This window comes from Euleptes europaea, chromosome 19 (genome assembly GCF_029931775.1).
Source record: "Euleptes europaea isolate rEulEur1 chromosome 19, rEulEur1.hap1, whole genome shotgun sequence".
Lineage (NCBI taxonomy): Eukaryota > Metazoa > Chordata > Lepidosauria > Squamata > Sphaerodactylidae > Euleptes > Euleptes europaea.
In genome coordinates, this window is record NC_079330.1 from 10,714,529 (window position 1) to 10,737,157 (window position 22,629).

The 22,629-nt window shown below is 49.8% G+C and overlaps 1 protein-coding gene across 1 annotated transcript; it reads right to left on the reverse strand.

Moving 5' to 3' along the window:
* Positions 1-544: 544 nt before the first annotated feature.
* Positions 545-22,135, reverse strand: DHRS3 (dehydrogenase/reductase 3). The gene is made up of 6 exons (XM_056865228.1): positions 21,941-22,135; positions 6,569-6,712; positions 5,578-5,697; positions 3,848-4,086; positions 1,381-1,506; positions 545-672 (listed from the first exon to the last, which is right to left on the reverse strand). The coding sequence occupies exons 1-6, from the start codon at positions 22,133-22,135 to the stop codon at positions 588-590; spliced, it is 909 nt and encodes a 302-aa protein (XP_056721206.1). The 3' UTR covers positions 545-587.
* Between the last annotated feature and the right edge of the window lie 494 nt (positions 22,136-22,629).

Consider the following 22,629-nt stretch of genomic DNA (forward strand, 5'->3'; position numbering starts at 1 on the left):
TCATGCATAAAACACGGTCCTCTTCTAGGAAGCCATCTGAGGAACCCCTTCGACAGAAGCCGCTCCCATTGTTTGCTTTTGTCCTTACAAGCCTTGCCGAAAGCCCCCGCGGCCGTCCTTCACAAAGGAACGTTCTGTACCCTTTCAACGGTGGGGCAGAGACTAAAGGAACCGGCCCCTTTCTTGGACTGCAGACACGGCGGCAAAAAGCAGGAGACGCTTGTGAGAATCATCTGGTGAGCTTCACGAATTAGAGGCCGCGAGAGAAACCCTTCGATTCCTGGGGAGCGCAGTGGGATGTGTCCGGCACGGAAGGGTTCGGCGAGACCCCAAAACTCTTGAAGGAAAAGAAAACTATCAACAAATGGCACAATTGGTTTCTAAAGAAGCGGCCCCCCTCCCCACTGCCCATGGTTTGCTTCCATGTCCCCAGCGAGCCGGGTCCGTCTTCCCCAGAAGCCGCGTTGCTGTGGCGCCGAAGGGGTTGCTGTGGCAAACGGGAGCAGGCGGACAGCCCAGGCCGGCCGGCTGACAATCGTGTCGAGTCGCTGCCGCTTCTGGCTTGGCGCCGGAGCATGGCGCAACCTCTATGTGCGCCCTTTGAAAGTGTTCATGCAGGTGTAGCTCCCGGAGAACTTGTGGATCTCTTCCAGCGCCGCTTGCGGGAGCAGGCTGCAAAGGGGGTAAAGGAACAGAATGTGCTGGTCATGTGTCATCAGATAAAGGAGGGATTCGTCAGGGACGCATGGTTGGAGAAATCTGTCCGAGGGGCTATCAAGGATGTGGAGACACGGGTGCTGACAGCTTTCTGCTCTAGCACAGAATGTGAAACTGGGCACAAGAGTCAGTTTCCTGCCTTCTTCCAGTCAGGAAATTACATTATTGAATCTGTTTAAGCACATCCCCCCCCCACCCCCGGAAAAAGCTTGAGAATATCTCTGTGCCAAAGGGGGAAAGTTCCATGGCTGTGGTCTAGGGGTGTCAAGACATTGTCCCTCTCAACAGAAGGAGAAGAGTTTGGGTTTTTTTATACCCCACTTTTCTCTACCTTTAGGACCCCCATGGGGCAGAATGGTTAGCTGCAGTACTGCAGTCAAAAGCTCTGCACATGACCAGAGTTCGATCCCGACGGAAGTCGGTTTCAGGTAGCCGGCTCAAGGTTGACTCAGCCTCAGCAGTGTACCTCTGAGCAACGGTTGCTCGGGAAAAGAGGTAGCTTTCAGGCCTTGCTCATAAGTTTCCTGGGGACATCTGGTTGGTTGGACAAGGTTGCAAATCAATCAATCAATAAGGATGCTGAACTAGACGGTCCCTGAGAAGACCCTAACCCAGCAATGCTCTTATTATTTTAGGACCCTGGGGTGGGTTAGCAAGCAGTACCTTTTCAAGATGATTAGGATATGCATTGTCCATGGGAGGAGTAGGAAGGCTTGGTTCTGCTGAACGGCTTCCACCGTCCTTCGGGCCACCGTCTCCGGCTTTAGCGGGGGGAAAAGGTTGGGGAACCTGAAGACAAAAATGGAGCTGTTGGTTCACCTCCAGCTAGCCCAGGTTGTGCCGTGGCATGCGTCCACAGTACTGCCCCGCCTGTGCCCTTTGGACACGAGTCCCATTCGCATGCGAGGTTGCTGAATGGCCAGCATGGGTCACTGTGGTGCATGTGATTTGGCAGGGAAAGGTCCCCTCCTGCCTGCAGAGATGTCGACTAGAGACAGGGCCTTTTTCTTGCTGGCACCTCTCCCTTGAGACTCGCTTTAGTTTCCTTTAGGTGCCAGGCCAAAGCATGTCTTTCTTCTACCCAGGCTGTTAACTGAGGGATTCCGTCTCTCAAAGCACTTTTATAGCCTGTTTCTAGCCTGGGGCCAGTTTTATGAATATCACATTAGGCTAGGGAGCTACTTCTTACCCTTTTTATGGCCCTTGGAGTTTTTGTAGGTGGTTCGATTATCCCGATCCGTGTGAGAAGAGGTGCAATTAGCAAAGCCAAAACCAAAACCAAAAATGAAAAAAAGGAACAGGGGCCGCACCAATAATAATACAAATATGGGCAAATGGTTGGTGAAAAAAAAAGGAGAATATTTATTAGACAATTGTAGGTAGAATGAAATATAGATTTCAATAGGTAGAATGAAATATATATTTCAATCCCCATGTGTTTCTTGGACTCCAAGACTCTAGCTGGATGAGGAAGACACAAGAGACAATAATCTTATTAGATCCCCTGCTGGAAGCTAACGCAAAACATGTAGGAATTGGAATATAAAAATATTTCCTTTTCACTACAATTCTCCAACACACATTCGCTTTCTTACCCCACTGGCTTTTTGCCTGTATTTGTATTGTTTTATTATCCTTAATTTCTTATGTTGCTTTTATGATTTTATTGTTTTTCTTTACTTTGTGAGCTGCCCCAAGCAAGTCTCCAAAGAGGCAGCATATATTTTTTCCTAAATAAATTAATGAACTGTTAAATAAATGGAAGTTGGCTGAGGGCATAAAAATCAGGAAGGATAGCTTTTAACATGTTGTTTTAGGATTCAAACTCTCATCTCTGAAACTTACTGGGTCGGTCAGTCCGCTTAATCTACCTCCCATCTACATTGTCTGAAGAAAAGGGGGAGAAGGAAGCTTAGAAAATCCAGGGCTCTGAATCGCCTCCAAAGAATAAAGCCAAGAGTTGGATGGGAATATGGAGTTTCTTCGATGTATTTTTGTACCTCTGCTCCATATTGCAAGCCAGCAAGCAGCTATTTAAACACAACACAGCCCAAACAGATCCAACAACAATATTTGTAGCATAAAAGCAAAGTCTGACAAAGATTCAGGCCGGTCCTTCAATAACGAAAAGAAGCACAAACTGAACGGCCTTTGAAAACCAGATGAGGGGCCACCACAGAGGAGGCCCAGCTCACGGCAGAAAGTAGAGGCATCCAATGAAAGGGGCCTCCCCAGAAGAATCTCATTGATAGCCAGGATTCTTTATGGGTCTTGCATTCGAGAAATGAGCTGGTTCAACTATCTACCAGCCCCCCCTTCAGTTAGGGTTGCCAACCTCCAGGTGGTGGCTGAAGACAGAATCATAGAGTTGGAAGGGACCAAGAGGGTCATCTAGTCCAACCCAATGCAGGAAATTCCAAACTACCTCCCCCCCACACCCCCAATGACCCATACTCCACGCCCAGAAGATGGCCAAGATGCCTCTCCCTCTCATGATCTGCCTAAGGTCATAGAATCAGCATTGCTGACAGATGGCCATCTAACCTCTGCTTAAAACCCTCCAGGGAAGGAGAGCTTACCGCCTTCCGAGGAAGCCTATTCCACTGAGGAACCGCTCTAACTGCTTGAAAATCCTTCCTAATGTCTAGATGGAAACTCTTTTGATTTAACTGCAACCCGTTGGTTCTGCTATTACAACTGATCTCCAGGTGACAGAGATCAGTTCACCTGGAGAAAATGGGCACTTCGGATAGTGGATTCTATGGCATTATACCCCATCGAAGTCTCTCCCCTCCCCAAACCCTGCCTTCCTCATGCCCCATCCCCAAAATTTCCAGGTTTTCCCAACCTGGAGCTGGCAACCCAACCCTGCAGTGTCTGGTAGGACTGTAAACAGTTCGGCAGGGTTGCCAGCCTCCAGGTGGTGGCTGGAGATCTCCCGCTATTACAACGGATCTCTAGGTGACAGAGATCAGTTCACCTAGAGAAAATGGTTGCTTTGGAAGGTGGACCCCTAAGGCATTCTACCCCATTGAAGTCCCAAACCCCGCCTTCTTCAGGCTCCACCTCCCAAATCTCCGGGTATTTCCCAACCCGAAGCTGTCAACCCTCCCTTCATCTTCACCCTCACCTGATTCTCATGCCCTGAAACATCTCGGTGCTCGTGTGGAAGGGCAAGACCGTGGTGGCGTTCACCCCCGGGCAGTCCAGCAGCCCAAGGGTCAAGCTCTCCATAAAGGCGAAGGAAGAGGCTTTGGAAGTGCAATAATCAATGGCTCCCGGGATGGCCGACAACGCCAGGACGGAGTTCAGGCACACAATGTGCCCCTTCTGTAGCTCCAGCATCCGCGGCAGGAAGGCCTTTGTGGTCTGTGGGCCAAAGACAGGCTGGGTTACCGCACTTGTATTCCCAGCAATGTATTAAGAGTTTGAAAATGTTATAAAAAATATGGTTCGCACTTTCTATTATTCCCACCGATGTATTAAGAGTTCGAAAACGTTATAAAAAAATACTGTTCGCACTTTGTTTGGCCCCTTTAGCTGTGAAGACGTCTTCCAACCATTTATAAGCCGTGGTATCCAAAAACCCTTTTAAAGCGATGTTTTTTATAACATTTTCAAACTCTTAATACATCTCTGGGAATACAAAGTGCGGAAACCCCCAGGGAAACGGTTTTACAGGCAGGCGGAATGCAAACGTCAAGAAGCAGAAGAAGAAGTTGGTTTTTATATGCCGACTTTCTCTACCGCTTAAGGAAGAATCAAACCAGCTTAAAATCACCTTCCCTTCCCCTCCCACAACAGACACCCTGGGAGGTAGGTGGGGCTGAGAGAGCTCCGAGAGAGCTGTGACTAGCCCAAGGTCACCCAGCTGGCTTCACGTATAGGAGCGGGGAAACCAATCCAGTTCATCAGCTTAGCCTCCGCCGCTCATGCGGAGGAGTGGGGAATCGAACCCAGTTCTCCAGATCAGACTCCACCGCTCCAAACCACTGCTCTCATCTACTACACCACGCTGGCTCACAGGCCGGACTGAATGGCGGTGGACCCCCCCCCCTTTCCCCGGCTTTATTTTATGCAGTTGTCTTTGGGAGATCAGCACCTGAGCAGAATGGTAACAAAAGAAACAGGGGGCACCTTTTCTTATTTATTTATTTTTTAAAAAAAAAACTTTGCTAAAAAAGATGGCCCCAAGCATAGATTCAGTTTTCCCTCAGTCACAGTTCTCTCAGAACTCTCTCAGCCCATGAGGAGGCCGGCAAAGGCAAACCACCTTTGAACATCTCTTGCCTTGAAAACCCTACGGGGTGGCCATAAGTCAGCTCTAAAGAAGAAGAATTAGTTTTTATATGTCGACTTTCTCTACCTTTTTAAGGAGAATCAAACTGGTTTTGCAATCTCCTTCCCTTCCCCTCCCCACAGTAGACACCTTGTGAGGTAGGTGAGGCTGAGAGAGTTCAGAGAGAACTGTGACTAGCCCAAGGTCACCCAGCAGCCTTCATGTGGAGGAGCGGGGAATTCAAACCTGGTTCCCTGCCGCTCTTAACCACTACATAGGGTTGCCAACCTCCATGTAATCACTGGAGATCTCCTGCTATTACAACTGACCTCCAGCTGACAGAGATCAGTTCACCTGAAGAAAATGCCCGCGTTGGCAATTGGACTCTATGGCGCTGAGTGAGTTTTCCCACCCATCTCCTCCGCCCTTTGCCCCCAGCTCTGTGTTTCCTAGCGGGCTTTCGTGTCAGGCTGATCTTCCCTTCGTGTAGCTCAGTCTCGCAGCAACCGAGCGCTAGCGGGCTGTTATTCATCCGGGGCCCTGCAGAGCCTGAGCAGACATCAGAGGGGAGCCCTCCGTACCCAAAACTGTCCCAGGGTGTTGATGTGCTGTGATTTTAGGAGGGCGTCGTCGTCGCTCTCCATCAGGCTCTTGCCGTGAACAACCGCTGCATTGTTGACTAGGATGGTGATATCTCCCACCTGGGGAAAAAAGCAAGCACCGAGTGAGTGCAGCTATCGCCGTTGTTCTGACTATCAGTTGTTCTGTCTACCGTTGTTCTGTCTATCTGTCTGTAATCGGACCTGCCCATGCTCACAGGACCAACCAGAAACACTGGCTCATGTGTTGCATCCTCGTGCTTTCTACGTGCCCTTACGGGTAACCTATGTTGATCCGCTGATGCAGGATATTGTCTTTCTCCCCGCAGAGGACAAAGTGGCTGTCCTCCTGGCCAATCAGTAGGGTTGCCAGCCTCCAGGTACTAGCTGGAGATCTCCTGCTATTGCAAATTATCTCTAGCCGATGCAGATCAGTTCGCCTGGAGAAAAAGGCCGCTTTGGCAATGGGACTCTACGGCACTGAAGTCCCTCCCCTCTCCAAACCCCACCCTCCTCAGGCTCTACCCCAAAAACCTCCTGCCGGTGGCAAAGAGGGACCTGGCAACCCTACCGATCAGTGCCCCTGTATTACAGAGGAGGTAGCAAAGTTTCTATTAGCCGCTATGAGGATTCGAGTAACCTAGTATAAACCTATTTGATTATTGTTATGATTGATTTATTTCATTATCATATAGACTGTATTTTATCTGGATACAACTATTTTCAATGATTGCAACTGTAATTCCTGTGCCATTAAAGGTTGAGATATATATACCTATGTATCTGGTGTATCTAGCCGGCGTGGTGTAGGGGTTAGAGCAGGGGTGTCAAACATAAGGCCCGCGGGCTGGATCCGGCCCCTCGAGAGCTCTTATCTGGCCCACGAACTGGCCACCGCCTCCCCCTCTCAATCTGGGCTGGCAAGGCAAGGCCCAACCCGACAAAGAGGAAAGACACTGGGATCTCCACCCACCTTCTCCCGGACGGCTTTGGCCTGCCGGTAGACTTCTTCCCGATTCCCCACGTCACAGATGAAGTAATGGCACTCTGTTCCCATCGCCCGGATCTCCTCCGTGGTCTCCTTCAGGCACTTCTCAGTTCGACCCCACAGGATAACCTGCAACAAGTTAGTTCTTTATAATTATGGAGGCTGGGAGAGGTTGTGCGGGTTGCTGATGCAGTCTATCTTTCTTGGAACCCAAAGTAGTCTACAAGGGGGGGGGGGTCCCAGTATCTCATCCAGATACTAACCAGACCCGTAGCTTCATGGCATCAAGAAAGCTATTGAAAAAAGGTGTTAGCAAAAGCATAGCACTGTGGCTAAATAAGGGTATCACAATGTTTCCATACCTATATGAATATCATTACACATCAAGGAATCCACCAATAGTGAATTTTCTATACCACTATATAGCTGCAAATAATCTTTTTCAGGTTGTTGTCACATAGAAGCATAGAGTGGGAAGGGTCCACCAGGGCCATCTAGTCCCCTACACAATGCAGGAAATTCCAAAGTACCTCCTCCCCCCACACCCCCAGTGACCCCCTACTCCATGCCCAGAAGATGGCCAAGATGCCCTCCCTCTCATCATCTGCCTAAGGTCATAGAATCAGCATTGCTGACAGGTGGCCATCTAACCTCTGCTTAAAAACCTCCAGGGAAGGACAGCTCACCACCTCCCGAGGAAACCTGTTCCACTGAGGAACCACTCTGTCTGTTAGAAATTTCTTCCTAATGTCTAGACGGAAACTCTTTTGATTTAATTTCAACCCGTTGGTTCTGGTCCGACCTTCTGGGGCAACGGAAAACAACTCAGCACCCTCCTCTAAATGACAGCCCTTCAAGTACTTGAAGATGGTTATCATATCCCCTCTCGGTTTTCTCCTCTCCAGCTCAGTATAAGGCAGCTTCATGTGTGTTTAAAGCACATTTTAAAAGGGGAAACCACCACTCCTTCAAAATGTGCACTTCCTTTTTCTTTTTATTTCCTGTACTTATTTCTATGCCAGACTGTTATTCACTCTTGCACTTTTCTAACTGCTTTAGCGTTTTTTGGTTTTTTTTGACATTATGAAATCTGTTTCGATCCCTTCTGCTTCCCTTGGGACGCACTGCTATACGGATTTCGAGTTCTTAAAAAAGAGTTTTTGCTGGCTGCTCTTAATGCTCCCATCTTTCCTTCTTGGCTTTAACAATGTATTTTGTATATGCATTTATTTTAAAAAAGACCTTCTTCTAAGCCAACTTCCGAGCCATATTGGCTGAGGAACATGGGACATAACATATCAAATAAATAACAGGAAGGGGGGAGTCTATTTTCAGCACAAGAGGTTCTAGTAGGGTTGCCAGGTCCCTCTTTTCCACCGGTGGGAGGTTTTTTGGGGCAGAGCCTGAGGAAGGCAGGGTTTGGGGCAGGGAGGGACTTCAATGCCTGGAATATCTTTATTTTTGTGAAGAAACAAAACCAATATAACAAGTTTATTTTCAACCATTTTGATACCATTGTTTTTTTGTTATAATATAAAATATTGAATTTTGCCATAGTGATTGCTTCCTTGTTGAATAACTCATATTGCAATCCAAGTATAATTGTTGTATATTATACTACCTGGAGGTTTGCAACCCTAGGTTCGAGCCTGTGGATGGCAGTGGAGAAGGGGGGGATCATTATGCTGTAAAGCAGGGGTGTCAAACTCAATTGTTACGAGGGCTGGATATGACATAAATTTGCTTGGTCGGCCATACCTTGGTTGGCCATACCTCGCCAACCCAGATCGAGGGAGGGGGGGCTGCCTAGGCTGGCTCGTGGGCCGGATAAGAGCTCTCAAGGGGCCGGATCCGGCCTCCGGGCCTTCAGTTTGACACCTCTGCTGTAGAAAACCCTGGGCCGTATCCTAAGGATCCCTTTTTCAGACCGGCTGTGTCCCTGCCCTCTTCAGTCATCAGACTCCTTGGTACATACCCTTTTGCGTTGTCCTTAGGTGTACCAACTTAGGCTAAAATGCATTATACCGTGTTTTGCCAAATGGTCCGTGTTTCCTCGAGCAGCTTTGGAGCAAAAGGCTCAGTTCCTCTTAGAGGTCTCAGCGTACTTATTTTGCTCCTTTTGGGGAGGCTGCAGAGAAGAGTCAAAGGGAGGTGTTTTTAGAGACGGGTCTTATTTAAGTTTGATGGGTTTTTTTTATTGTTCAAGACCTCGGTCTAAGATCAGGGGGAGACAAAGGCTGTCACCGCACTAGGTATTCCCAGCGATGTATTAAGAGTTTGGAAATGTTATAAAAAAATACTGTTTGCGCTTTCTATGTATTCCCACCAGTGTATTAAGAGTTTGAAACTGTTATGAAAAATACCGTCCGCACTTTGTTTGGCCCCTTAAGCTGTGAAGACGTCTTCCAACCGTTTTTTAACCGTGGCATCCGAAAACCCTTTTAAAGCGATGTGTTTTTTTTTTATAACATTCCCAAACTCTTGCTACATCGCTGGGAATACCTAGTGCGGTAACAGCCAAAGAAAGATGCTGTAGAGAATCCCCGTCCCCGCGGCCCATCGACTCGCCACGCAGTGAGCCGTACAGAAGGTTTCCCGGAAACTAAAAGCGTGCAGAGTTGGAAAAAAAGCTTAATCTATGTCTGGGACCGGAGTTTTTGGACAAGATCGCTTCCCGCTCTGGACGCTGGCCAGCCGCCTCCTTTTCCTCCTCTTCCACATCAGGCCTTCTCTAGCTGTCCTCCCTCCCTCCTGCACTAGACACACTCTCCTTTTCAAAAAGTTACTGACCAGAAAATTGTCGAGGGCAGCAGACCGGCGAGGCGGTTAATCCCTGCTGTGGAAAGCTGGCGCAGAGAGGCTTCTGCCCTGTGGTTACCTCTGGGTGACCCCAGCGGTTGGCAGCCAGCGAGGCGGCCACGGCTCAGTGGTAGATCTGCTCTGCCAGGCATCTGCTCTGCCTGGCGCACAGACGTTCCCCCGGTTCGATCCCGGAAAGCTCCGGCTAAAAGGATTAGGAAGGAGGGGACGTGAAAGACCTCTGCTTGAGACCCCGAAGAGCTGCTGCCAGTCTCAGTAGGGGATACAAACCTTGACAAACCAAGATGCTCAGTGTAGAGCATCTGCTTGGCATGCAGAAGGTCCCAGGTTCAATCCCCGGCATCTCCAGTTAAAGGGACAAGGCAAGTAGTTGATGCGAAAGACCTCCGCCTGAGACCCTAGAGAGCCGCTGCCACTCTGAGTAGACAATACTGACTTTGATGGACCCAGGGTCTGATTCAGTAAAAGGCAGCTTTATGTGTTCAATGGTCTGATTCAGTAAAAGGTAGCTCAGTTGTAGGATCAAGGTTCTAGTCCTTTCTTTAGTCCAGTGGTTCCCAAAGTGGGAAGTACCACCCCCTGGGGGGCGGTGGGATTACCTAGGGGGGCACTAAGAGGCAAGGGGGCAGCAGGGGGTGGAAGAGGTGGGCCCCTTCAACTGTATTGTTCACTAATATACAATAAATCAAACTATGGCACCATGCTGGCAAATTTGGTGGAAACTATCAGAATTTCCCCCCCTGAAGAGCTGGTACCACTGGATCAAGTTCATCAGTTTTGTTGAATAAATTTCAACTAAAAGGTTTTAATTTGACTTTGAATAGATGTGCAATTAATTGTAACTATTTTGAAATTTTATTGTTATTATCTTCTTTAGTGAGTCATGCAAACCCCTATTTTGAATAATGCTTTTTATAGGGTAGGGTAGGGGGCTCTGCCTGACCTGGATGGCCCAGGCTAGCCTGATCTCGTCAGATCTCAGAAGCTAAGCAGGGTCGGCCCTGGTTAGTATTTGGATGGGAGACCACCAAGGAATACCAGGGTTGCTGTGCAGAGGAAGGCACTGGCAAACCACCTACCTCATAGGGTGCCTGTTGTGGAGAGGGGAAGGGAAGGTGATTGTAAGCCAGTTTGAGTCTGCCTTAAGTGGTAAGAAAACTGGCATATAAAAACCAACTCTTCTTCTTCTTTCAGCCTAACCTACTTCACAGGGTTGTTGTGAGCATAAAAGTGGAGGAGGAAAGAACTGTGTAGGAGGAAAGGACTCCTTGGACAACAGTAGTATTTGCTGGTCATGGAGCATAATAAATACCTTTGCTTGTTTGCTTGCAGGTGGGCTAAAATGTACTCTATGAATACATAAAATAAACAAAGACCCTTCCCTGCGGCAGCCAGGAAACAGTTAAACAAACACATGCAAATATGCAGAATGTATTTATCCTTTTGAAGTGTGCATGGTGGGGGTGGGGGAGGAGGACACTCCGCCACTAGAGATCTTTGGCACATGAGATCAGATGTGAGAAATAGGCAGTTGTTTCTATTTTCATCTGTAAAAAGTCAGATGTTGATTTCTCCTGGGGGGTGGGTGGGAAGGACAGTTTAAGCCCAGCTGTTCTTCTACCTTTTCGTTAGGAGTCTGCATACCTACAGCTGTCGGGAGAAGCCGAGCATCACCGGACAGCATAACTTACGCAGCATTTGGAGGTTATCCTGTTAATGCAGATCTTAAGACATGGAAGCAGGAAACTCCCTGAAAGGCCAGGGACAAAGCAATTTGCTTCCTGGCGGACTTCATAGAATTATAGAATCATAGAGTTGGAAGGGACCACCAGGGTCATCTAGTCCAACCCCCTGCACAATGCAGGAAATTCACAACAGCCTCCCCCCACGCCCCCAATGCCCCCTACACCATGCCCAGAAGATGGCCAAGATGCCCTCCCTCTCATCATCTGCCTAAGGTCATAGAATCAGCATTGCTGACAAATGGCTGTCTAGCCTCTGCTGAAAAACCTCCAGGGAAGGAGAGCTGACCACCTCCCAAGGAAGCCTGTTCCACTGAGGAACCGCTCTGTTAGAAATTTCTTCCTAATGTCTAGACGGAAACTCTTTTGATTTAATTTCAACCTGTTGGTTCTGGTGCGACCTTCTGGGGCCACAGAAAACAACTCGGCAACCTCCCCTATGTGACAGCCCTTCAAGTACTTGAAGACGGTTATCATATCCCCTCTCGGTTTTCTCCTCTGCAGGCTAAACCTCAGACCAGGCCCTGCAAAACTGTAGGGTCATGAGGAGGGAAAGGGAGGGAGGGAATCCATTGTAGAGGGGAGTCCCAACACCTCTTTCAGCCTTTCCTCCGTGTAAAGGGTAAACAATAGTCATGGTGTCATGGGGGGGGGAAGGGACCGGCTGACCGGCTGATGAACCTGGTGCCACAAAGGAGGCGAGAGGTGATAATGCTCTTTACACACACACACACACACACACACACACACACACACACACACACACACACACACACTTGTGTACATATGCAAGCGCGGGACAGTCGAGAATCCTTCGGGGCCAGCTTTCTTCCAGGAATGCACACTTCCTCTAGCCTCTGAAACGGAAACTTTTTTTGCTATCAAAGGCGCAGTGTGTTACTAGGCTGTGCTTTCGGAGACCGGACGGAGAAGGAGCGTTCTGAAGTGCTGACGGGGACACACAGCTAGGAAGCAGTTAACTTTCCCCCTTGCAATAAAATAAGTTTGGCAGTACAGTGAGGTGGAGAAGGTGGGGGAAGAAGGAGGAGGAGGAGGAGGAAGAGGAGGAGGATTGGTTATTATATGCTGACTTTCTCTACCGCTTAAGGGAGACTCAAACCGGTTTACAATCGCCTTCCCTTCCCCTCTGCACAACAGACACCCTATGAGGTTGGTGGGGCTGAGAGAGCTCTAACAGAGCTGTGACTTGCCCAAAGTCACCCAGCTGGCTTAGTGTGTAGGAGTGGAGAAACAAATCCAGTTCACCAGATGAGCCTCCGCCGCTCATGTGGAGGAGTGGGGAACCAGACCCAGCTCTCCAGATCAGATCCACTGCTCCAAACCACCGCTCTTAACCACTACACCATGCTGCGAGCTGATGGAACAGACGGTGCAATTTCAGACTGTGAGAGGAGAAGAAAAGTTGGTTTTTATATGCCGACTTTCTCTACCACTTAAGGGAGACTCAAACCGGCTCTAACAGAGCTGTGACTCGCCCAAGGTCACCCAGCTGGCTTCTTGCGTAGGAGTGGGGGAACAAATCCAGTTCACCAGATTAGCCTCCACTGCTCATGTGGAGGAGTGGGGAATCAAACCTTGTTCTCCAGATTAGAATCCACCACTCTTAACCACCGCTTTTAACCACTACACCACGCTGGCTCCCAGGGGAGGAAGGAAGCAGCCCTGAGCATATTTTTAATGCAGCATCTTTCGCCAACTCAACCGGCCGCTTTTCACGGCCTGATAAGTGTGACTTTACTCCTTATTACCTCGGGTTGGGGTCTGTGACTGTGTTCGTAATTGGCTTCCTTCACAAAGGCGACTGCATCTCTTTCCAGCCACAAAACACAACCTCATCGCGGCAACCTGGCTTTGTACCAGCCGACCCTACAAAGGATGTCATCAGCAAACATGGTAATCCATCAAAAGGGCTTTGCACACTGATGCTCTCGCCACATCAATGCGCAGCGCCATGTAATTAGTCCCGCTTTGAGCCGTTCTGTGAGACGTGATTCAGAAGGTGAGCGAGGCGACCGGGAAAGACCCCCTCATTAACAAGGCATAATTTATAGCCCGGCCAAGAGGGCAACATGCAATTTAAACTCCTCTAAAGGTAGCGACCCTATTGTCAAGTCTATTAATTAGAATCAATTTAGTCCCCGCTGGGACAAAGGTCAGACCTCACGGGTTTGACCCTTCCCTGCTGGCGTCAGCTTTATCAGCCGGCAGCCACAGCACTGTCTGGGCCTGGTCTCTGTCGCAAGGACGGGACGGAGTTAGTGACAAATATGGATAGCCACCCAAACGTTTGCTGCTAGCCAGCAGATGAACGGGGTTGCCATCCTTGAACTTAGAATAGCAGAGTTGGAAGGGACCACCAGGGTCATCTAGTCCAACCCCCTGAACAATGCAGGAAATTCACAACTACCTCCCCCCCCCACAATCCTAGGGACCCCTATTCCATGCCCAGAAGATGCCCAAGATGCTCTCCCTCTCATGATCTGCCTGGCTTGGACCTGGCATTCTCCTGAAACGACAACTGATCTCCAGAGTACCGAGATCACCGCCCGGGAGGAAACGGCCGCTCCTGAGGATAGATTCAATGGTATACCATAGAGACCCCGAGTGACAGAAGTCCTGAACAGAGGGTGGATGCTCTAAGACTTCTATTTCTCCTATGGAAGAAACACCCCCACTGAATTCCCTTCTCCCCCCCCTCCTGGCACTGCCCCCCAAATCTCCAGGAATTTCCCAAGCCAGAATTGGCAACCTTAAAACTTGGCCAGGGAGGAAGGCAGCATGGTATAGCCCAGCTCTCAGAAGCTAAGCAGAGTCAGTACTTGGAAGGGAGACCTCCAAGGAAGACTCTGCAGTGGAAGGCAATGGCAAACCACCTCTGCTTAGTCACTTATCTTGAAAGCCCCTTGCTGGGGTCGCCATAAGTCAGCTGCAACTTGATGGCACTTTACACACACACAAGGCTCGGCCACAGTCTGTTGGGTTCTGAGAACCACTTGCAAAATGCTCAGAGCGCTCAAGAAGAACGAGTACAGGTCATCTCAGAAAACTATGGCTAAAGGGTCTGGCAAGCTAGCCTTGACATACAGCAAAGCACCATGCCAGAGTGACGCATATGCATGAGTGTGCATTTATTTACAAGTCTATTTGTTTATTGCACAGTCAAAATAGAAGGTGTTTGCCAAGGAAGAGGCTGCAGAGAGAGATATAGATTGAGGGTGTAGCACTGGGGAAGGGCGGGCGTTTCATTTTTCACCCCTGCCCTGGTCAGAACCGTTTAAGTCCCCTTGAACAGTTTGGCATGCAGAAGGTCCCGGTTCAATCCCCCACACCTCTAGTTAGAAGGATCAAGGTAGTAGGGGTGTGAAAGACCCCGGTGTGGGACCACGGCAAGCCGCCGCCAGTCAGAGTAGACCATCCTGACTTTGACAGACTAATGATCTGACTCCGTAGAAGGCAGATTCATGCATTCGGGGGGGAGGTAGAAACTTTTCAGTTATTTATTTATTCATTATTCCGATTTCTGACTCAGGGTGAGTAACGACATTAAACATCAACATACAGACCAAAATAATTCTAATTTTTTTTTAAACGACAATTCTCAGTCTAAAACATAACCTAAAACATCAGATGACACTGAATACAGAACCCGCCGAGAGGACAGATAACAGACCCCCCCCCTTCTTAATTCATACAAACAACAGATAAAAAAGGGGGATTGACGTTCAAGGCTGTCCTCAATTGTAGGCCTGGGGGAATAACTCTGTTTTGCAGGCCCTGCAGAACTCCTTAAGGTCTCACAGGGCCCTGATGTTACCAGGCAGAGCCTTCCACTGGGACGGAGCCAGGGCTGAAAAAGCCCTGGCTTTTGTCCAGGACAGCCGCACGTTCCTAGGGCTGGGGGCCACCAAGAAATTAGTGTCTAATGAACGTAATGTCCTTCCGGGGGTGTACCAGGAGAGGCGGTCCCGAAGATACGAAGGTCTCAGACCGTGTAAGTTAGGGGGCTCAAGTCCCAAGCTGTTGCGAAACTGACCCGTCTGCCTAACGACTTATATTTTAAAACTTTAAAAAGTGTCCCATCAAACTGCAACGTCCTTCAACCAGAAGGTCCTTTGTGGAGAAGAGAAGGGATTTAAATTAAAAACTAGGCGGTCAGTGGATGAGAGACTGTGCGGCCCGGCTTTTTATCCGCTGGCTCATCAGAGGCAAGCTTTTAATCACAGATCTGTGGTTATAGATCGCCGCCTATCTCTAAAGCTCGGCTGTTCTATCTCCGGGCAAGGCTGCCTTTGCAGAGACAAGACGTTACGATATCTTGGGACCTGCATCTTAAAGGCCGTCTTATCTTCTCCCCTTTGACCTCCTCCCGAAATCCACCTCCCCTTTGACGACCCTAAACTTCAGCGAGGTGGCCCCGTAAGTCTGTTGCAGCCAACCCCCCCCCAAAGAAGTCTTATGACATTTTCATAATTGTAGAAGAAGAGCTGTTTTTTATAGGCTGACTTCCTCAACTTTTTTAAGGAGAATCAAAGAGCTAAAAAAGACAAAATGTCAATTTCGTTTAGAAAAATTGACATTCACCTAGGACAGACAAGGCGAGATGGATGGACCCAATACAATAAGCCATGGCCTTCGGTTCGCAAGGCTGTTATTGACAGAACACATGAACCTGCCTTATACTGAATCAGACTCTTGGTCCATCAGTCAGTATTGTCAACTCAGACCAACAGTGGCTCTCCAGGGTCTCAGGCAGGGGACTGTCACATCACCTACTTGCCTGGTCCTTTGAACTGGAGATGCCGGGGATTGAACCTGGGACCTTCTGCATGCCAAGCAGATGCTCTGCCACTGAGCCACAGTGGTAATTCATAGTCACCATAAACTGGAAGTGACTTGAGGACACATAAAATACACACACACAATGGATGGGTTGCTAACTCAGTGTTGGTAAATCCCTGGAGATTGGGGGGGTGGAACCTGGAGCGGGTGGAGTTTGGGGGACCTCAGCAGGGTATAATGCCATAGAGTCCACCCTCCAGATCAGCCATTTTCTCCAAGGGGACTGGTCTTGGTCGTCTGTAGATCAAATGGAATCACAGGAGATCGCCAAGTGCCACCAAGAGGTTAGCAGCCCTACACAACAACCCTGCAGCCTAAGACTTCCTGGACCATATTCCCTGCCCCCACCCCAGAGTGCTTGTACCCTTTCTGCTGGGACTAGGAGATCTTTCTGACGAATATAACATCTGGTGACGAATGCATGAGCCTCCCTTATACTGAGTCAGACCATGGGTCTACCAAGGTTAGCATTGTCCACTCTGACTGACAGCAGCCCTCCATGATCTCTGCAGTCCTTGGTGTAGTGGCTAAGAGCGGTGGTTTGGAGCGGTGAACTCTGATCTGGAGAACCGGGTTTGATTCCCCACTCCTCCACTTGAGCGACGGAGGCTAATCTGGTGATCTGGATTTGTTTCCCCACTCCTACACGAGAGGTCAGCTGGGTGACCTTGGGTAAGTTACAACTCTGTCAGAGCTCTCTCAGCCCCACCTACCTCACAGGGTGTCTGTTGTAGGGAAGGGAAAGTGTCTGTAAGCTGGTTTGAGTCTCCCTTAAGTGGTAGGGAAAGTCGGCATATAAAAACCAACTCTTCTTCTACCTTATGCTTTTAACCAGAGATGCCAGGGATTGAACCTGGGACCTTCTGCCTGCCAAGCAGATGTTCTGCCACTGAGCCTTGCCCCACCTCAACCCTTTGAATGTACAATAAATGTCACATGATGCTATTAGGCTAGCTCTACAACAAGCAGGGGGGGAAAGAGACTCCATATACACAAGTAATCCAAAGCTATTTTTTTGTTTTATCTGGGAGAAAGATGTATCTGGGAGAAAGATGTAGACAAGCTGGAACATGTCCAGAGGAGGGCAACAAAGATGGTTTGGGGTCTGGAGACCAAGTCCTATGAGGAAAGGTTGAAGGAGCTGGGCATGTTTAGCCTGAAGAGAAGACTGTGAGGGGATATGATAACCATCCTCAAGTACTTGAAGGGCTGTCATATAGAGGGTGCCGAGTTGTTTTCTGTTGCCCCAGAAGGGGGTTGTGCAGGGGGTTGGACTTGATGGCCCTGGTGGTCCCTTCCAATTCTATGATTCTAAGGTCGGACCAGAACCAATGGGTTGAAATTAAATCAAAAGATGTTCTGACTAGGCATCAGGAAGAAAATTCTAACAGTCAGAGTGGTTCTTCAGTGGAACAGGCTTCCTCGGGAGGTGGTAAGCTCTCCTTCCCTGGAGGTTTTTAAGCATGACATGGCCATCTGTCAGCAATGCTGATTCTATGACCTTAAGCAGATGATGAGAGGGAGGGCATCTTGGCCATCTTCTGGGCATGGAGTAGGGGGTCACTGGGGGTGTGGGGGGGAGGTAGTTGTGAATTTCCTGCATTGTGCAGGGGGTTGGACTAGATGATCCTGGTGGTCCCTTCCAACTCTATGATTATATATATATTTAATATAAATTTAAGGAAACATATACAGAACATGTGGCTAAATGTTACCCCTTTCTCTCTGAAACTGCTCCCTATCAGAATCTGCCCTCCCCCCACCTCTGCTTCTGCAAGGCAGCTATTTCATTTTTTCTGCCTGGCTTTCAGTCAAGGCTATCTACAAGCCTCCCTTCCTCCTCCAGGTAACAACTGTTTTATTGCCAGGAGTGCTTCTCAACCCGCAAGGAGATAAGAAGGCCTCTTGCTGGCATGAGCAAGCTGCACGTCCGCCGCTCTGCGCCAGACCGATTCTTTGCAAAGGCTGCTCCTCCCCTTCCCATGCTCCATTAATCGGAGACAGATAAGCGGCTGCTCACAACAAGCAAAGTGAAAAATATCTGGCACCTGGGAGCCACTGAGCACCTAAAACTCTGGGATATGACGGGGACCTGAATTGCTGCAGAGGTCAGAAAGGAGGGGTTGATTTGGATCCTCCAAGAGGGAAGGCAGAATGGTATCGCCTGATCTCATCACATCTCGAACACTAAGCAGGGTCAGTCCTTGGAAGGGAGACCACCAAGGAAGACTCTGCAGAGGAAGGCAATGTCGATCCACCTCTGCTTCTCGCTTGCCTTGAAAGCCCCTTGTTCAGGTCACCGTAAGCCAGCTGTGACTTGACGGTGTTTGACACATAAGCATGTTTGGCTCCTCCAAAATTTCACCAGCGCCTAATGTTTGCAGCCTTGTGAGCCGACTTACATTGCATCTATCTACATGAAGCTGCCTTATACTGAATTGGACCCAAAGTCCATCAAAGTCAGTATTGTCTACTCAGACTGACAGCGGCTCTCCAGGATCTCAGGCAGAGGTCTTTGACATCACCACCCCGCAAAACAAAATTCTGCCTAGTAAACGTTGGGATGTGTCGTCACCCCATGGGTCAGGAATGACCTGGTGCTTGCATAGGGGACCTTTACCGTATAAAACAATAAAGCAGCGGTGGGAAAAGCTTGTGCCGTTTCCATGAGATGGTAATGTTCGGCATTTCACATACCTTTTACAACAATCCTAGAAGGTAGGCCAGTACTAACAGGGCCAAACGGCACATGACCTTAGAGTCATATGCTTCAGCTCCAGCCTTTTTATTTGTCCCTGCAAAGCTGCCATTGGAGGGCCCTATCTGGCCTTGGACCACTGGGGAAGAAGTTAATTCTTATCCTAGCAGGCGCCATTTCTCCCCGAGGGGCTGTGGCTCAGTAGTAGAGCACCTGCCTGGCATGCAGAAGGTCCCAGGTTCAATCCCTGGCATCTCCAGTTAAGCCAGCATGGTGTAGTTGCTAACAGTGGTGGTTTGGAGTGGTGGAGTCTGATCTGGAGACTAGGTTGGTTTGGAGTGGTGGAGTCTGGAGAACCTCTTGTGCCCCTCCTAGAAAGGCAGCTCCGTGCCTTTCCACTTCAAGCAGCCCACACCTCCACTGTTTACCCTGCGTTATCTCAGAACCCTGAGGTTTGCTTTCGGCCTTCTTTTTGTTGACTGCCGTTTCTTAGAGCCAGCGTGGTGTAGGGGTTAAGAGTGGTGGTTTGGAGTGATTGAGTCTGATCTAGAGACTAGGTTTGACTCCCCATTCCTCCATATGAGTGGCGGAGGCTAATCTGGTGAACTGGATTTGTTTCCCCACTCCTACACACGAAGCCAGCTGGGTGACCTTGGGCTAGTCACAGCTCTCTTTGAGCTCTCTCGGCTCCACCCTACCTCACAGGGTGTCTGTTGTGGGGAGGGGAAGGGAAGGCGATTGTAAGCCGGTTTGATTCTCCCTTAAGTGGTAGAGAAAGTCGGCATATAAAAACCAACTTTTCTTCTTCCTCTTCTTCTTAAAGGGACCAGGCAAGTAAGTGATGCGAAAGACCTCTGCCTGAGACCCTGTAGAGCCACTGCCGGTCAGAGTAGACAATACTGACTTTGATGGACCAAGGGTCTGGTTCAGTATAAGGCAGCCTCATGTGTTCATGTGAAAATGCCCAACCACTGCTAGCTGGGAAAGGATATGCAGAAAACAGGCTTCTATATTTCTTTTTGTCTTTCCCTCGGAGGACTTAAAACAGGGAGGTGGGAGCAGTTGCAATCAGAGAAACGGGGGGGGGGGCAAAGCAGGTGTCCCCCAGTGCTGGGAATCGAACTCAGATCCCTCCCCTGCCTGCTTTTGAGAGTTCAATGGCACATCTGGGAGCGTCATCACCAGTGCCGCAGTTCCCTGGCTCGGCACCCAGCCCAGCCAAAGATCACAGATTGCTGCAAGGCAAGGTGGAAACTCAAAACAACCGCCCAACTGCCTGATATGCTCATCATCTCTGGCAGGTCAATCACCAGAGCCGAACCGCCAACGACAGGCGTGCAAATCGCAGCCGATGCACCCACACGGTCTGCCAGGGCAAGTTTGCACACGATGTGTTGTTGCCTGTATCTCCCCAGACCTCTTTGAAGGCATGAAAGAGAATTTCCCTGCAGCTCTAGGCTACACACCCACACAACGCCCCCACCCCAGCAACTGGGACCCCACCCCTTTGGGACCTCGGCCACCAATCAGGGGCCGAGGGTCGTGTTTCCCTGGCTGAATGCGCGGCCCAACCAAAATCCCCATTTCTGTCTCCAGGGCCTCCCATTCATTTTTTTCGAAAGGGCTGCCCTGATGGGAGGTGACATGCCCCTTTCGCACAGGCGCGATCCCTGGTTCGAGCCCCAGGTTTGGGGGATCAGTCCCAAAGGGGGGATGAGCTCAGAGAGATGCTGCCGGCGCTCTGGGACGCTGGCTGGACTTGTCTTTTGGCAGGATTCTCCGGCTGGAATCCAGAAGCGATGCAGCCTAGAAGAGGTGCCTAGGGACAGCAGGATTTCCCTGGGGGGTTCAGACCAAAGATCCATCTAGAGCAAAGCTTCTTAAACTGTGGGTCACGGCCCCAGATGGGGTCACGTAACTGAATATGGGGGTTGCGAAAAATGTGCCTTCACCTTTAATAAATGGTAAAATTACATGTATACCAAAGAATTGTTTGAAAATAAATTTCTTTATACTTTATGATCAGTAAAGGTTTGATTTGTATACCTATTTTATATACCTATATATCTGGGGGTCGCGTAAAAATTTCTTGGCCGAAAAGGGGTCGCGAGTGGAAAAAGTTTAAGAAGCCCTGATCTAGAGCACCATCCCATTCTCCATGGGAACAAAACCAAGGGCTTCAGGCAAGAAAACATCCCTGGCTGGTGCCCTCTCCTTTGCTACGAGCACTCAGGTACACTGCCCCTGAACGTGGAGGTGTCAAACTCTCCATGCCTCTCTCTTGAGTTGAGAAAACATTTCAGACCCTGATTTTTTTCTTACTATTCTTACATAAGAACATAAGAAAGGCCCTGCTGGATCAGACCAAGGCCCATCAAGTCCAGCAGTTTGTTCACACAGCGGCCAACCAGGTGGCTCTAGGAAGCCCACAAGCATGACGACTGCAGCAGCATTATCCTGCCTGTGTTCCAGGGCACCTAAAATAATAGTCAAAAAGGGCAAGAGTCCAGTAGCACCTTAAAGACTAACAAAAATATTTTCTGGTAGGGTATCTGAAGAAGTGAGCTGTGGCTCACGAAAGCTCATACCCTATCAGAAAATATTTTTGTTAGTCTTTAAGGTGCTACTGGACTCTCGCCCTTTTTGACTACTGCAAACAGACTAACACGGCTACCCACTGTGAATTACCTAAAATAGTAGTCATGCTCCTCTGATTACCTGCAGAGAACAGGTATGCATCATGACTGGTCTCAATTTCGACTAGTCGCCCCAGATTTCCCCCCTGTTGATATACAAACCCAATGCCTCTGTGACTGACATAATGCCTTTTTTACTAAGCGACAGGGCCCCCAAGGCTGCATTGCCAGCGGCAAGATTTGTTTCAGTCCTTATATCCTTCCCACCCTAGATAGAGGCTGCTCAAGATCAATGGATCAAGAAGCTTCTAAGGGATAAAAGGAAAAGGAAAGTAGCCCCAGATAGCCCTCTCCTCCACGAACACACCCCTCGTCAATTGGCAGCCGCCGCCACCTCCTGCGGCAGGGAGTTCCATCGTTTAACCGCGCCTGAAGGTCCCCTTTGCAAACCCCCCCGCCGGCTTAAGCGGAACCCCCCGCCCTACCCAAAGCAGCCAGACAAGGAACAGCCGACTTCCCCGGCCGGAGCGGAGAAGCGAGACGCTGGAGCAGCCAGGTGGAGCCCAGGTGGCGGAGCAGGCGCGTCCCTCCTAGCGCTCACCTTGCGGGCCCCGCGCTGGGCAAACTGGCGGGCCAGGTGCCGCCCGATGCCTCGGCCTCCGCCCGTGATCAGCACGCTCTCCCCGGACAGGTCCCGCAGCTTGGAGGGCAGCAGCGCGCCCGCCGCCGCCTTGGCCGCCAGGCAGAGGAGCTGGACGGGCAGCAGGAGCCAGGCGCCCAGCCGCTTCCACGCCATCCTCCTCCGCCCAGGCCCGGCCGCCTCTGCCCCGCCGTCAGCCCCGCCTCTCCGCGCCCTCCGTCTTCGCCCCCTTCCAACCCCCCCCCCGCGACAAACAACTCCCCCCGAGTGAGGGGGTGCCTTTCCAAAAAAAAAACCCCGAAAGCAGACGTCCGATCCTTTCTTCCCACCCAGAAAGGGTGCGTTAAAGTCGTCCAAAAGAGCACAGCTGGGTGTGCGTGTGCGTAAAAGTCTTCCCAAAATGCACAACTGGGGGGGGGGGCAAAAGTCTTCCCAAAACGCACAACTGGGGGGGGGGGGTGCGCGTATAAAAGGCTTCCCAAAATGCACAACGGGGGGGGGGGGCAAAAGTCTTCCCAAAATGCACAGCTTGGGGGGGGGGTGCGCGTAAAAGTCTTCCCAAAATGCACAGCTTGGAGGGGGGGGTGCCCGTAAAAGTCTTCCCAAAATGCACAACGGGGGGGCAAACGTCTTCCCAAAATGCAGCTTGG

Coding starts and splice junctions, on each gene's coding strand:
- DHRS3 (XM_056865228.1), bottom strand. CDS start 22,135: ATGGCGTGGAAGCGGCTGGGCGCCTGGCTCCTGCTGCCCGTCCAGCTC. Junction 5,698..6,568: donor CCAAAGCCGTCCGGGAGAAG/GTGGGTGGAGAT, acceptor TTTTTTCCCCAG/GTGGGAGATATCACCATCCT. Junction 4,087..5,577: donor ACACCCTGGGACAGTTTTGG/GTACGGAGGGCT, acceptor TTTGGCCCACAG/ACCACAAAGGCCTTCCTGCC.